General features: G+C 40.5%; 1 protein-coding gene across 1 annotated transcript in view; it reads right to left on the reverse strand.

Moving 5' to 3' along the window:
• Positions 1-16158, reverse strand: part of LOC144768680 (putative DBH-like monooxygenase protein 2) — a 574472-nt gene that overhangs the window by 306656 nt on the left and 251658 nt on the right. Inside the window, exon 5 of the mRNA XM_078652509.1 lies at positions 15168-15341. Within this exon, the coding sequence (XP_078508635.1) occupies positions 15168-15341 (174 nt within the window). The remainder of the gene's footprint in view (positions 1-15167; positions 15342-16158) is intronic.

Genomic DNA, 16158 nt, shown 5'->3' on the forward strand with positions numbered 1-16158 from the left:
GGCGACTCTTGAGAAATTCGGTTTCGGGTGCGAGTTTATTAGCTGGATTAAGTTATTGTATGCGGAACCTTTGGCGCAGGTTGTTGTGAATGGTAGGGTGTCTGCTCCCTTCCCCCTGGGCAGGGGCACCCGCCAGGGTTGCCCCTTGTCCCCGCTACTGTTTGCGCTCGCCCTTGAGCCGTTGGCGGCCTGGCTCCGCTGGGAACCGTCCCTTAAAGGGATCCGCTGGGCCCCGGACTTCGAGGACCGAGTCTCGCTCTATGCGGACGATATCCTCTTATATCTTACCTCCCCTCGTAAGTCTTTATCTGTTCTATTTGACGTTCTTGTGTCCTTTGGTGCTAACTCGGGCCTCGTAATCAATTGGACCAAGTCCTGTGTGTATGTTTTGTCTGGTGTCTTGCCTCCATTACCGAGCAGGCTCCCTCTTCAGGTGGCCCGGGATGGTTTCAAATACTTGGGAGTTTTCGTTACTCTGGACTCGTCTCTTCGCTTTGATCGTAATCTCCTTCCTCCGTTGCTTCGACTGCGTTTGGACGTTGCTCGTTGGCGCAGGCTTCCCTTGTCTCCCCTTGGTCGGGCAGCCCTGTTTAAGATGATGTCGTTGCCGAGGTTTCTTTACGCTCTCCAGAATTATTATGATCCTGTCCCTCAGTCCTATTTTCGGGAGATTGAGACCCTTCAGAGACAACTTGTCTGGGATGGACGCCCGCGTATTGCTCTTGCTAAGCTTTCCATTCCTTGGTATGACGGTGGCATTGCACTCCCCGATATTAAGAGGTATTATTGGGCCTCACACTTGTCCGCTATCAACCACATCATGTTCTCGCCGGGTAGTAATCCGGCGTTTGAGATGGATAGACTTCAGCTTCCGGGAGGTGACTTTAACAGAGTGCTTTACTCTCGCCCTGCTGGGCGCCATCTTGTGGGTCCTACGTCGATTGCTTTGGCGGTGTGGCAGGCCGCGACTCGGAGCCTGGGCTGGGAGGATCGCTTGACGTTAGCCACGCCGCTTTATGCTTCCGAACGTCTGGGCGGTCTTTGGTCTACCAAGGGTTTCGATCGCTGGGACATGATTGGAATTTCTAAAGTGGGAGATGTGTATTCCAAGGGCTCTGTGCGAACATTTCAGGCCCTCCAGGCTGAATATGGCTTGAGTGGTCGGGAATTCTTTCGATACCTACAGGTTAGGCACGCCTTGACCGCTGTATTTGCTCCTGGTGAGATTCCGCCTGATTCTTCCCCCCTTGAAGACCGTGTCCTTGACGGACATCTTCCTGACAGCACTATCTCCCTGATTTATAAGAAACTGATTAATAATCGGACTGATCTGTTGGTCCGACTCCGGGAGGCGTGGGTTCGTGATGGTATGGAGCTTGATGACGAGGATTGGCAGTCGGCCCTCTCTTCCCCTAAAGAGGTGGCTATCCCGGCTCGTCTCCGTTTGGTCCAATTGAAGATCCTTCATCGGGTGTATGTTACGGGACCTCGTTTGCTTGTGATGGGTTTTTCTTCCGATGGGTTGTGTAAGCGTGGATGTGGTTTGAGTGCGACTTTCCTACATATTCTTTGGGAATGCCCGATGGTGGTTGCTTACTGGACGGCTGTGCTTGAGGTTATGGCTGTGGTGACAGGGGTGTCCTTGTGTCCGGAACCTCGTCGTTGTCTTTTGAATGTTTGGGAGCCCACTGACTGCTCGGTGGCCCAGACTAGGTGGGCCACCCTGGGTTATATGGTTGCGAAGCGAGATATTGCTCAACTTTGGGGGGCCTCCAAGCCCCCTGAACTATCGAAATGGGAAGACAACATGGATTGGTCTATGTTCCGTGAGAAGACTGTCTACGTGGCTAGGGGCAGACCCAGGGCATGGACTAGGGTGTGGGGTCAATGGAATGAATATCGTGGTGCCATCTGTACTCCTCCCCTTGTGGATGACATTGAGCTTTCCCGGTCTCCTTAGGTGAGCGTTCTTGGAACCTTGCATATAGGGGTTGTGCTGGTTTTCCGGCTCCCCCCCCCCCCCTTCTTTTCTCCTTCGTGCCCCGTCCCCCCCCCCCCATCCGGGCTCTTTGGAGCCTATAGCTTTGATTCCATTTTTTGTTGCTGTCCCCTCCCGTCCTTTGGGCTGACCTTCAGTAATACACTTTCGCCTTTTTTGTGTGTCTGTTCTTTTTTATAAAACAAAATCTGTTTTTGTTCTGTATATTATATAGAGTATTGCATTGACGATTGATCGTTACCGCTACGGAAGTGTATATTGTGTATTTTCTCCTCTTTAGCGGCTGGCCCGTGTGGTTGTAGGCCCATCCTTGTATTTTATTGCATACTCAAATAAAGGTTTTTAAAAAAAAAAAAATAAAAAAAAAAATAAAAGTAAACCCAAATTAGTAGGGAATATTGATGAATTGAAAAAGAAATTGCCATGTTTCAATTGCGGCAAGTTAGGGCACTGGAAGCAAGAGTGTAAATGTCCGCCTAGACTTAATGAAGAAAATACATAATTGAATCCGCAGGTGCAATGTGAGGTAAATCAACAGCAACCGCAAAAACAGCAGATAGCAAATCAGCAAAGTCAGGTGCCACAACCACCACTGCCATACAGTGTAAACCAGCAGAGATACAGTGCAGAGACAGGATTCAGCGGAGGTGAACAGTTAAAAAGAGCGCAAAGAGTGAATGCGTGTCCTCAGTATTGGTTACAAGAGGAGGATGGCAGTGAGCCGGATGAAAGTTTCTGACGGTGCCTGAGAGAGGAAGAAGAGTGTGTACTTGGTGCCACTCTTGAGGTAGATCAGTCAGGTCCATTTGTGAGTGGAAAGGTGAATGATGTGGAGATAACTTTCCTAGTGGACTCTGGTGCTACCCGTTCTACTGTTAGATCAGTGGAAGTTCAAAATCTTCCTCTCTCGGAAGAGACCATTCAAGTTGTAGGTGTAGCTAATAGACAGATAAAAACTCCCTTAACAAAACCAGTTGAAATAGAAATTGGAACTTTTAAAGATATGCATCGATTTGTGGTGTGCGATAGCAGTCCTGTTAATCTGTTAGGCAGGGATATACTGTGCAAGATGAACTGTGCCATATACTGTTCACCGGATGGCATAGAATTGCAAACTCCAGATGATGATAGTTTGTATAAAATGACAATGCTCATGATTGAGGCAGAGCAGGATATGCTATTTCCTGTTTTTGACAAAGAAAAGATTCCTGTTGAATTGAAAGAGACAGTGAAAGAAAGAGTGTGGGATTTCACTGGAAAAGATATAGGTTTAATGAAAGGTGTTGATTCTGTAAAGGTGACAGTAAAAGAAGGTGTGAATTACCCAAATATACCACAGTATAATATGACTACAGAAGTAATTGAAGGAATAACTCCAGTGATTAACAAAATGATTGAGCAGGGAATTCTGAGAGAAATAGAAAGCAGTCCTTGTAATTCACCAATTATGGGATTGAAAAAGCCAAATGGAACCTTTCGAATTTTGCAAGACCTGAGAAAGGTTAATAAAATTGTTGTCCCATGCTGTCCAATTGTTCCGAATCCAGCAGGGATTTTTTACCAAATTCCTCATGATGCAGAATGGTACACTGTGATTGACCTGTGCAATGCATTCTTTACTGTTCCATTGCATCCAGAAAGCCAACCAATTTTTGCGTTCCGATTCCAAAATCGTATCCTAGCATGGTCTAGAATTCCACAAGGGTACACTCAGAGTCCATCGATTTTTAATCAGCTGCTAAAGAAATCATTAGAAAACTTGAGTATGCCTGGAGAGTCTGTGTTAGTTCAGTACATTGATGATCTTTTGGTTGCATCGAAAACAAAGGATGCGTGTGTAACTGACACCATAGCATTATTAAATTATTTGGCTGAAGAGGGACATAAAGTGTCTCCATCAAAATTGCAGTTTTGTCAAAATGAAATACAATACTTAGGTCACAAGATTGCTAAAGGAATCAGAAAAGTCACAACAGAAAGAATCAAAATGATACAAGGAATGCAGCCGCCTAAAACTCAAAGACAGGTGAGAATGTTTTTGGGAATGGTAGGGTATTGCAGACAGTGGATTAGTGGATTTTTATTGATTGCAAATCCATTGCAGAGATTGACAAAGGCAGACATCAGAGATCCCATTGTTCTGACCAAAACAGAGATGGAAGCATTTGAACAGCTGAAAACTAAACTATATGAAGCACCAGCTTTAGGAATGCCCCATTATGAGAAAGAGTTTGAACTGTACTGCAGTGAGCGAGAAGGATGTGCATTGTCAGAATTGGTTCAGAGAACTGGAAAATTAAGAAAACCAATTGCGTATTTCTCAGCTGTTTTGGACCCCGTTGCAAAAGCTTTGCCAGGTTGTCTGAAAGCAGTAGCAGCAACTAGTGTAAGTTTGGAGCAAAGTGAAGGAACAGTGATGGGATTTCCTGTGATGGTATATGTACCTCATTCTGTGGAGATTCTCCTCACTAGAACAAAGACACAGTACATGACCAACAGTAGAATGACCGGATACGAGAAAATAATTTTGGGAGCCGAGAATGTGACAGTTACTAGATGTGTAAATGTCAATCCTTCTACATTGTTGCCTGATACCATTGAAGCAGAAGTAAAAGGTGAGCGTGATCACAAATGTTTGGATGTACTGGAATATTGTACAAAGCCCCGACCAGATATTAGAGATGAACTACTAACTGAATCAGATTTTGTGATGTTTGAGGATGGATCATGCCTGAGAACAGAGAATGGTGTTCCAAGTGCTGCATATGCTATTTGTACTGTGGCAGAAGTACTGGAAGCATCTTGTCTGAAAGCAAGTCATTCTGCTCAAGTAGCGGAGTTGATTGCTTTGATACGAGCATGTATAAGAGGTGAAAGTAACTATAGTGACTGACAGTCAATATGGTTACGGAGTTGTCCATGATTATGGACAGCTCTGGTCCCAAAGAGGTTATTTGACCTCTGCAGGAACACCTATTCGAAATGCTGAATTTGTGAAAACACTAATAGATGTTATCCATCTGCCTGGGAAAATAGCAGTTTTAAAATGTTCAGCCCATAAAAAGAGTGAGGATTAAATTTCTCGTGGAAATAATTATGCAGATGCAATTGCAAAGCATTGTGCTAAAAATCAAATTTCAATCAATCGAGAGAAGTTAAAAGAACATGTTTCGAGTCCTTTAATGCTAACCACTGTAGTTGAGACTTAGCAGGAAGTGAAACAGATACAGGAAGAGTCAGAAGCAGAAGAAAAATATATTTGGTTAAAATCAGGATGCAGACAAAGAGAGGCAGTTGAAATCTGGGTTTACAAAGATGAAAGACCAGTAATGCCCGATAGCATGATCTCAGACATGGCCCGAATGTACCATGGTCAGGCCCACATTGGCAGAGATGCCATGATTCGTCTCTTTAGACAGACTTGGTATAATCCTAATTTCAGAATGATTGCCGAAAGCTTGTGCCAAAGATGTTTGGTATGCCAGCAATTTAATCCAAACAGAAGAATTGTTGTAAGTTTGGGAACCATAGGACGGGAGGGTGGTCCATTTACAAGGGTTCAGATGGATTTTGTTGAGCTGCCTCCATGCAACAGACTTAGATACATTCTTGTAGTAATCTGTTTGTTCTCTCGATGGGTGGAAGCTTTCCCCACGAGAAGAAACGATGGGTTGACTGTTGCCAAACCGTTTTTACGTGAGATAATACCACGTTTCGGGTTCCCGGTGACGATTGAGTCAGACCGAGGCCCTCATTTCCAAAATGAACTTATGCAGATGATCTGTGAAGCTCTCGACATTCGCCAGAAGCTACATTGTGCTTACAGACCTGAAGCTTCAGGAGTAGTGGAACAGGTGAACGGAACAATTAAAAACAGAATTGCAAAAATGTGTCTGGCAACAGGACTTAAGTGGCCCGATTCCTTGCCACTTGTTTTAATGACACTAAGAAGCATACCTGACAGAAAATCTGGACTAAGTCCACATGAGATTTTAATGGGCAGGGTGATGAGACAAGCCTATGTACCAGTTGATAAGTTGTTGACAATTAATGATGACATCATACTGGATTACTGCAAAAATCTGCCTGATGTGGTAACTTCTGTGCTCCACCAGGTAGGAACTGAGTCAAATTCCAAAGAGAAAAATCCAGCTCATGATCTAGTCCCTGGAGACTGGGTTTGAGTGAAAGTGCATCGCAGGAGAAACTGCTTGGTACCTCAGTGGCAGAAACCAAGACAGGTTATCTTGGTTAGCACTACTGCAGTCAAGTGTGCTGGATTGAAAAGATGGGTTCATGCTAGCCACACCATTCGTGTTCCCAGTACCTGAATACCCGTACGACGGTGAAAGTACGACTGATTCTGACTCTGAAGCTGAACCAGAAAAAAACTCCAGATACTGAAGATCGACAGGAACGTCGACATCTGGAAGTATCTAAAGCCAGTTCTGCGTCTGAAGGTGATGGTGAAAGGGAGGTTGTGGAGATACCAGATTCTGAAGATCAATCTGAAGATCGAGAATTGGTAAAGACAGACACCAGTAAAGACGCAAAGGAAAGTAAAGACAAAACTGCTGAAGAGGAGAAAACTGAAGAGCAATCTGAAAACTCTGAAGGCAGTAATGGAAATCCTGAGACTGGGGAAGAGGAAGTAACTCACGATAAGGATGAGATTCCAAGTACCAGCTACAAAGGTGTTCCTAACAGAGTAACAGAAGAGAAAACTGAGTCTGATGAAGACAAAGACATTGTGAAAATCATAATCAATGATACAGTTGAAGATACTGAAAGTGAAACTGATGACAGTGCAGATGAAACTCCATTAAGAAAAAGCCCAAGAACAAGAGCTTGGAGAGTGGAGCATAATACAGTAGAGCCAAAGACTAAGAAAGTCTGCAAAGGAGACAATTGGCCTAAAGAAACAGGTGGATTGAGATTTAAAATTGTAAACAAAACCAAAGAGCCAGAAGAGCAAGTGAACAAGATCACTAGTCAGAAAGAAACCTTGGGTAAGAAAATAGAAATTGTCCAAAGACCAAAAAGAGGAAGAAGACCAAACCAGAGGTATAAATCACCTGAGTGGACGTACATCGTCCTACCACCCATTGTTGAAGTTAATAGCAGTCAAGAAAACCTGTAAAACCCAAAGTCAATTGGGAAAAGTGAGTAAAGAAGTCAGCTAAGAGATAAGAGATAGGTGCTCAAAATATATGGTATTAAGTAAAAAGTTCTGAAGTCCTGTGAGACGGATATTGTAAATATAGAAGTGGTCGGAGTTGACATAAGGTCGAAGAAAACTTGTTAGAAAACTTAACTATAGTACAATTTAGAATAGGATTGACACAAGGTCGAAGAATATTTGTTAGTGAATTGAGTGGTATATAATTTATAAGTGACGCAAGGTCGAAGAAACTGTGTTAGAGAAACTGGCAATGAATAACCATAAAACAAAATGTTCTATTTTTAGAAAATGGTGTAGATGATGCTCAATATGTATGGGATAGTTGATAATATTATGGGTAGTTTTAGCTATTGTAATTACTTTTCAAGAAAGGGTAACGAAATTAAAACCAAATGTGAGTCTAAATAAGCCAAGTGAGAAAGAAAAAGTTCATTAGACCCATGTGTACAAACCAGAGTTGCATCAAGATAGGTCAATTAGTGACTATACGAAGAACACCTTTTCAAAGTTGTTACTTGAGTACAATAAAACTATGAATGTTGATAACTGTTATGTTTGTGTAAAATTGCCAGCATCAGTGTCAGAAGGGGTGACCTATCACCACCTTCCTCTTACATATGGAGTAACTTGTAGTGTAATTGCAAGTTTGTTTTTATCAAACTGGGAAATTGGAATATCATTATTCCAATGTAGATGAAATATTTGCAAAATTAAGAATGGATAGTACATTGAATAAAAGGAAACCAGCAAAAGAGATGGGAGATATTTCTTACAATTAGATGAGCTGACACATGAGTATGCTTTTAACAATAATTTGACATGTAAAATGAGAATTGAAGAGAAAGCATTTTTAAACATGGTTGAGGAAAGAAGGATTGGTTACAAACAAAATAAGAAAATGAGACATGCAAATTCTAAATATTGGACATTTGATGATGAGAATCTTGATGATAAAAATGTGAATGTGGCTAAAAATATAGATACTCCAATGTTAGGGAAAGTTTGTATCAGAAGAGATAATTCAATGTATGACAATTATTTTGTGGGTGCAAGCCAATGTAAAGACACCTATAGAATTATAGGAGGTTGGGGATTTAAGGGAGGAGATGATCCTGTTTTTCCTGGAATTTATTTTATTTGTGGGAATAGAGCTTACTATAGGTTGCCTAACCATTGGTATGGGACCTGTTATGTGGGCTTGGTCTTTCCAAAAATGTTTCATGTAGATAGAGGTACTAATGGAAAGCATGAGATAGGTAAAGTTCTAAGTCGAAAAATAAGAGAGAGTGTATTAGAAATAATGAGTGATGTATTTGGAGCACTGATACCAGCAGTGGGAATTTCGTTTAATGCAAATAGATTCATAAAATTGTCCACAATAGTTGATCGATTGTCAACAGACACCGCAGGAAGATTCCTGATGGTCAATACTGAAATGATTGCTATGAGAGCTATGGTAATGCAAAATCGACTTGCACTTGACATCATTTTAGCAAAAGAGGGAGGAGTCTGTGGGATTTTAAAAGTGCATCATTGTTGTACTTATATCCCAGATAAAAGTCAGAATCTTGAAAAGTATATTATAAATATTACAGATCTGCATAAAGAAATTGAACCACTGGAGGTTGAAGGTGTCCTTGAAAAGTTGGGCAAAAGTTTCTCAGCAATCAAGCATTGGTTCCAAGAAATAGGTAGTTCAATTATAGGTAAAATACTAATTCTGATAACAATTTTAGTGATAGTGATTTTTCTGATAAGACTATGTTGTATATACAAAGGTAGGAGAGATTTTAGAAAAACAATAAAGAAAAGGAATGAAGAACGACAAGCAAGAGTTAGAGAAAAGAATGAGATAGAAATGGAGGAAATTAGAGATTCAAGGGAAAAAGATACAAGAGTATAGGTAAAACTAATATAAAGAATCCGAAACATGTTCTGCTAAAATTTCCAAAATTTTGAGAGATATTTGGTGATAAAATCAACAGATGAGGGAATTGAAGGAGCAAGGTGGCAAAACAAAATTTTGTGTACCCCTTGTGAAATCAATGTTCCATAACGTTAATATTTACTATTGGTGTGTTGTGGTAAAATAACCAACCATAGTATAAGATGCACAATACATGAATATTTGGGGAATACTAATTTTGCATGCATGAAACAAAATAATTAACTAATTTGTATTGTTGTTGTGTTGTGAACTAATGCACAGCTTAAAGATAAGTAAACGCAATATGAATGTGCTTATTGTACACGTTATTGTGCTAAAAGTCGTCGGATATGTAAGTATAAAACTCATTTATGTGGCTTACCTGCTAGGTAATAACTAATCGGGAAACATTAGTATGGTGGGAGGTAAACAGAAGGGTTCATTACCATAATTAACATGAATTTGTGTTTTTGTTTCTATGATAGTTCCAAAAGAGGCCTCTGAGGTCTACAAAATCCGGTTACTCTGGCTAACTGTGAGCAAGCGCTAGACTGTGCATGCGTGCCTAGAGCTGCCTGTACTCGGATGAGAAGTTCAAGGCTGCTTTGCCCTGAAGTTAGGATGATTGCCAAAATATGGACATTCAAGTGTTCTAAACGTGAGAAAGCAGGCCAACGTTGCGAGTCAAGGAAGAGACCAGGCCAGAGACTGTTTTAAACAAAGAACCATTACGATTCTGCTGATTCACCATGAATTTGATGTTGTAATGGTGAGGAGATGCTCACCCACCCCAAAATTGTCCAATCAGAACCCGAATTGGTGATGTTAGATACTTTTTAGATAGATTAAGTTAGGAAATTAGTGTATAAACCCCCTGATTTTGCATAGAAGGTGTCGCTCTTTCGATTTCTTCTCGAAGTGCTGTCGTATTGCAGATCGATTCCTGGATGTGAGACTTTAATTTTTTCCTTGTTTGCCTTTCAGGATAAAAGGATAAGATGAGGGCGTTAGTTAGGGATGTTAGGAGAGAATGAATTTGGAACTATCTATTCTTTGCTAAACTTTTACAGATTTTTAAATAAACAACTTTTTCTGCGCTCTAAATTAAATGATCATTTTTGAAATAAAGTTTAAGATTTTACTTAATAAAGAATTAATCAATGCCTAAACGATAATTATCTAATATTTTTAATAGCCTGAGCCTAGTAGATGTTTTTGTTTGTATAAATATTTATTGTGTAATTTGTGTAAATTGTGATAAAGTTTTGATGTATGTACTTTTATGGTTATCAAAGTTTGAAAACCAAATAAAGTCTTTTTGAATTTTTTTAATATGGACATTCGAGTGTTCTAAACGTGAGAAAACAGGCCAACGTTGTGAGTCAAGGAAGATACCAGGCCAGAGACTGTTTTAAACAAAGAACCTTTATGATTCTGCTGATTCACCATGAATTTGATGTTCACCCACCCCAAAATTGTCCAATCAGAACCTGAATTGGTGATGTTAGATACTTTTTAGATAGAGTAAGTTAGGAAATTAGTGTATAAAAACCCCTGATTTTGCATAGAGGGTGTCGCTCTTTCGATTTTTTTCTCGAAGTGCTGTCGGATTGCAGATCGATTCCTGGATGTAAGAGACTTTAATTTTTTCCTTTTTTGCCTTGTAGGATAAATGGATAAGATGAGGGCGTTAGTTAGGGATGTTAGGAGAGAATGAATTTGGAACTATCTATTCTTTGCTAAACTTTTAACTGATTTTTAAATAAACGACTGTTTTCTGAGCTCTAAATAAAATGATCATTTTTTAAATAAAGTTTAAGATTTTACATATTAAAGTTTTGCTTTTAATAAAATTGGGAAAATTGAATATTAAAGCTGGTCTTGTGATTTTCCTACGCCTAGTTTTCTTTCTAGCAGATCCATTGCCACGATGGTGGTGTGTCTGAATAAAATTCATGTTTGAATAAAACCATGGCAAAGTGTATAAAAACTGTAGGTGTAAATAAAAACTGATTAAATAGGTTTAGACACTCCACCAAATGTTACAGCATTACTCCTTTGTGTTTCACCAAATTCCTGAAGCCAAGTTTTAGTGATCAGAGTAAATGTGCAGTGTAATGGGCCCCACTGATGAATAAGTGTGTTTTTAGAGGTTTCAGGGAAATGGTAAGTGCAAATAAAAAAATTATTTTGGGAGTCCCGCTGTAGCACCCTCACATACAGTTTCTGCTTTGCATAATGTAATGTGTATTTATAAAGCACACGTTCAGCCCTTGTGGTCTATTGGGGCTTAATAACAGGTGTTTACTGTCTCCAACTCAGTGGTACTCATTTTATCAATCTCAGAAGGAGGAAAGACTGAGTGTACACAATAGGATATGAACCTGTGGGGATGAGGTCAAAAATATGTTTCTGGAGAGCATTAGTTCACCGGGCCACCAGAACTTACATACCACACGTAATTTCATGCAGTTTTCATGAAAATTATATAGGGGCCACTAGATCGCAAGAGTCATTATACCGCAGTTATTTATAGTTATTCATATCAAAATATATTTTCTACGTTATTCGTTTTTGCTTATCCATTTAAATATATATATATATCTGTACATATGTCTATATCTATAGCTGTGTCTATCTATCTATCTATCTATCTATCTATCTATCTATCTGTCTGTCTGTCTGTCTGTGTGAGCAACCAATCATTGATGTCGTTGTTACTGCACTAGCACTTTAAATTCACGCAACTCTTTCGGTGCACCATGTGACCAAGCCCTCTGTGTAGGGCGAAACGTTATCCTGCTGTGGTGTGCTGTTAAATAAAAAACTCACCAGCACTCTGGGTCTTCCGTGTTCTTGCTCGTTTGTCAGCCGAGGATTGATGGCGTGGCGTGTAAGCAGGAGTACGAGTGCGGAAATATATATATATATATATATATATATATATATATATATATATATATATATATATATATATATGTATATATAGTATGTGTGTGTGATCAAGGTCCACCGAAACGCGCCAGGAGCCTTCCGTTGTATTAAATCGGTGAAGAAAACCTCCAGAGTGTCGGTTCCTTCATGGAGTCCACACATTTTCATTGTGAGTGGCAGCCAACTTTTTTGGAATGAACATGTCAACCTAAAGACGTGATTTATGGACTCCACAAAGTTAATACACAAAGTTAATACAGCATGCTCGATGCTAATAAAATTTAAATAAAAGGGTTTTTATTATTCTGCTGAGACTGAAGAGAAATATGTTTTAATTATATATTCCCACTGTTTGTGCAAAAGACAATTTCGAGTGATTTTAAACATGGGAATAACTCTTTTATGTTCAACTAATTACCAACACCTGTGGAGAAAACATAAATGAAATGAACAGCACAATGCATTTTGAGGTAAACAAAGGCTGAAGCAACAGCCGAAACTCGTTCCTAGTTATACAAGTGCTGCCTTTGAAATAAATGGATTACTTCAGATATTTGAGTGCAGGCCCTTTCTTGACAGAGAGATGAAGTCCTTGAACCTTTAAGGGGCATCACCTCTAAAACCTACATAACCGGCATTTTGGATGCACTCCGAAATACACAGAAACCCAGAATGCATATAGATAAATATATTTATATATATATATATAAATAACCTGCTGGCAATTGCCAATCTGTAGTTATAGTTAGGACCTAGTTTCCATAGGAAAAGCATTTATTGTTTTGCTAATAATTCTGCCGCCGTTTGATGAATCTTATGGAATTTTAAATACTAGTGTGCCAGTCACTTCATTTGCTGTCTGGAAAGTTAATGGGTGATTTGTCAGGCAGGGGCCAAGAAAGAGTGGGATCCCCAAACACATTTCCCCCATGCAATTTCCCATAGAGATTTAAGAAATTACTACAGCCCGAACTCTGAACGGAATTACACCAAATTTTGCAGATAGCCGGAGCTTGGGCCAGAAAGAGTGCTTTTTCTAATGTGGTGCAAATGTGGTCAGTAGGTTTGGAGTTATTAAAGAAAAAAGATTTATGTTTATCTATAGATGCGGCTCCATCGCAGTGAATAGGCGGTTCCACACGCCAATAGCAATGCCATGATTGGCTGCCACGACTACAACCAGGAAATTGTGGCAGACATCCTGGGACATGGACTCCGCCGAGTCCCAAAAAGCAGACCAAAAAAACACAATGGGGCAAGGAAGGAATACCTGACCCCCTACGGCAGGTGGCACATCCCACAGTGGCCCTGGCCTGGGCCAAAAATGTTTTTTAAAACATTTTCCTGCAAATTTGCAGCGGAACAACGGATCTGTGGCAAAATTCCCCCCAAAAACAAGCACAGCCTCCTGCGCTAGTTTTTTTTCATGCTCCCCCGGGTGGGCCAGGTTTTGGGGACGGATCAGTAGCTATATTTGGCGAGAGGGTGCATGTCCTCCCTCCAATCCCCAGGTTCTGGTCAATTGTAGAAGGAGCCTGGCATTAATAAGTGGGACGGGGGCACCTCACCGCCGGTTAAAGAAACCTTATAGCTAGGTTCAGATTTCACACACATAAAACCATAGAAATTCAGCAGTTATCTCACGAAACTATAACTTGTGCTCTAAGGTAACTATAACTCAAACCCTCTCCATGCTCTGCTAATTACCCCACATATTGTATCACTCATCACAATTCTATGACATCATTGATAATGTCACTGCAACATTTGCAATAAAACTATTGATGAGAAAACTGTCCACGGCGGGGGCGTGAGTAATAATTACCTTAGGGCATGATTTATAGTTTCTTGAGATATTTATAACTGTTGAATGTCAATGGTTTTGTGTGTGTAAAATCTGAACCTGAGTATAACCCCCCTGTAACCGTTATTTTTTTCATTAATATATATATATGTATAAATATTTTTTTTTCTTTAAAAAAGTATTCAAACTTTAATATAATGACTCTTGCATGTAATGGTACCATAGTGATACCTGATGTGGTGGCTGTGATACAATGACTCCCAATGTTGAAACTCCTCATTTAGCGATATACAACAATGATAACACGCAAAGCACTTTTTTCAAATAATGGATCAGGTGATACCTGAGGGAACAATACACCTTGCTGTTTTCCGCAAAATATGTAACCTGCTGAACTTAAGCCAAGTGCTCTATATGGATTGCAGCCTGCAGGCTGTTAGATTTACAGATTCTTTTGTTCACAGTGCAAAGACTTCCATGCATACAGGCTTTCTTAAAGAAATAATTTAAATACTATATTTCAAAAGAATCTACCACACAGGTGTATGCTTTTCATAATCATCGCGTATAACACAAGAGTTCTTTGTCTTTATAATGCATACATTTACTGCACATGCCTTTTCCACGTAGTCTTTACCACGCATGCCTTTATCAACCATGGAAGGTATATATATATAAGGTAAGACCCCAATGTTTTTTGTTTACTCTAACCCTCTTTACCACTACTCACCCCTAATTCCTAAAATTACCCTTACCACCTTTACCCCTACCCACCCGTAACCATAAAATTACCCTTTCCTCCCTTTACCACTGCCCATACCTAAACCCTAAAATTACCATTACCTGTGTTTCTCACTGCCCAGTCGTACACCCTTTAATTACCCATATCTCCCTATACCACTACCCACCTCAGAACCCCAAAATTACCTTTACATGTATTTACTACTACCTGTGTCTGAAACTCCCTTCAATTTTTTTGAACAAAATAATAATGTTGTTTAAAAATGTTTGCCTGGGTGCTTAGTCGTGTGGTAAAGGTACAGATTCTTACCTGTGGGGTAGAGGCTGTATGGTAAAGACCTCATTAAGCGGTTTCCCTACATCATGATCTTTTTTCAGATTTATTAGCTGCCATAGTGAGTTAGTGTATCTATTGTGCAACAACCATACACCCCCTAAACCCTACTTTGCACAACACAGAAAGAGTGACATACAGGTAGGAGGCTGAAGAGGCATGCCACTCACAGTCAGCAAGCTGCTTTGATCAGGTACCAGCAGGTAATGAGTTAGCCCTCAGTATAAACTACTATCTCCAGCTCACCTCTCCACCGACAGCCCAGGCCACCAAGTTCTGGAAACACCATGTGAAAGGGTCTCCTAAACGTCTATCCTGGCAAACCCCTGTTGGTGTGCTGAGATTGGCTCCTCTGGGGCAGGTGTAGAGTACGATGTGGTGGACCATCTCCTCGTTACCAGCCTGGATGATGGGTTCGAACTGCAACAAGGAGGAAAAACTGGGTGTCAGATTAGGACAGAAAACACAAATAAATGTGGCTCCCTTTAACGAACAGTTGCATACCGGGTGGTTTTCAATTTAGAAACACAGGCTGTATAGGTGTGTTGTAGGACATGGGATACTGCACTCATGCTTGCTGCAGGCAATCTTTGGGGTAATATCAGGGAAATTAATAATAATAAGTAGTCCACTAGACCATAAGATAGGCCTCTAAACAGACAGAAAACTGGCCCACGGGCTGACCTGCTAGACCAGCCCTTTGGGTGCTGCCTGATTACCTTATAGGCCACTCCGACCCAGCAGACATATCAAGTTCCTTGCTACCGCTTCGCCAGACAAAGCATAGGGCTCAGTAATACCCACCCTGATCCTAAATAGACCCTAACACAAACACACACTCTCCCATACACACTATTGTTTAGTAACTATCTTTGGAACTCTTGTAACTGTTCTGGTCAAGCCAACCCCCCATCTCACAACTGGATACGTTACCCCCTTTGTTTTTAGTCTCTCCCTCCGTCCCATTGTGTTTTGGTTACCCATGTTTTCGGCAAATTTGTACAGCGCTCCGATGCCCATAAGGGTCTTGTTTGTGCTTTATAAAACTTTTCAACTAAAATAAATAAATACTGCGGTCATGCCACTTCCATGCACTTTTAGGGAAAATGAGGGGAGAGGGTTACAGTCCTTGTGGTGGTTTCACAACTGGAAACCTCATTTTAATATTGATCATAGGTTGCTAGAAGGGGCTTAGCCAGATATACCTACAAAAGACGTTCAACAAATATTTACAATA

Source organism: Lissotriton helveticus, chromosome 7 (genome assembly GCF_964261635.1).
Source record: "Lissotriton helveticus chromosome 7, aLisHel1.1, whole genome shotgun sequence".
In the NCBI taxonomy this organism is placed as follows: domain Eukaryota; kingdom Metazoa; phylum Chordata; class Amphibia; order Caudata; family Salamandridae; genus Lissotriton; species Lissotriton helveticus.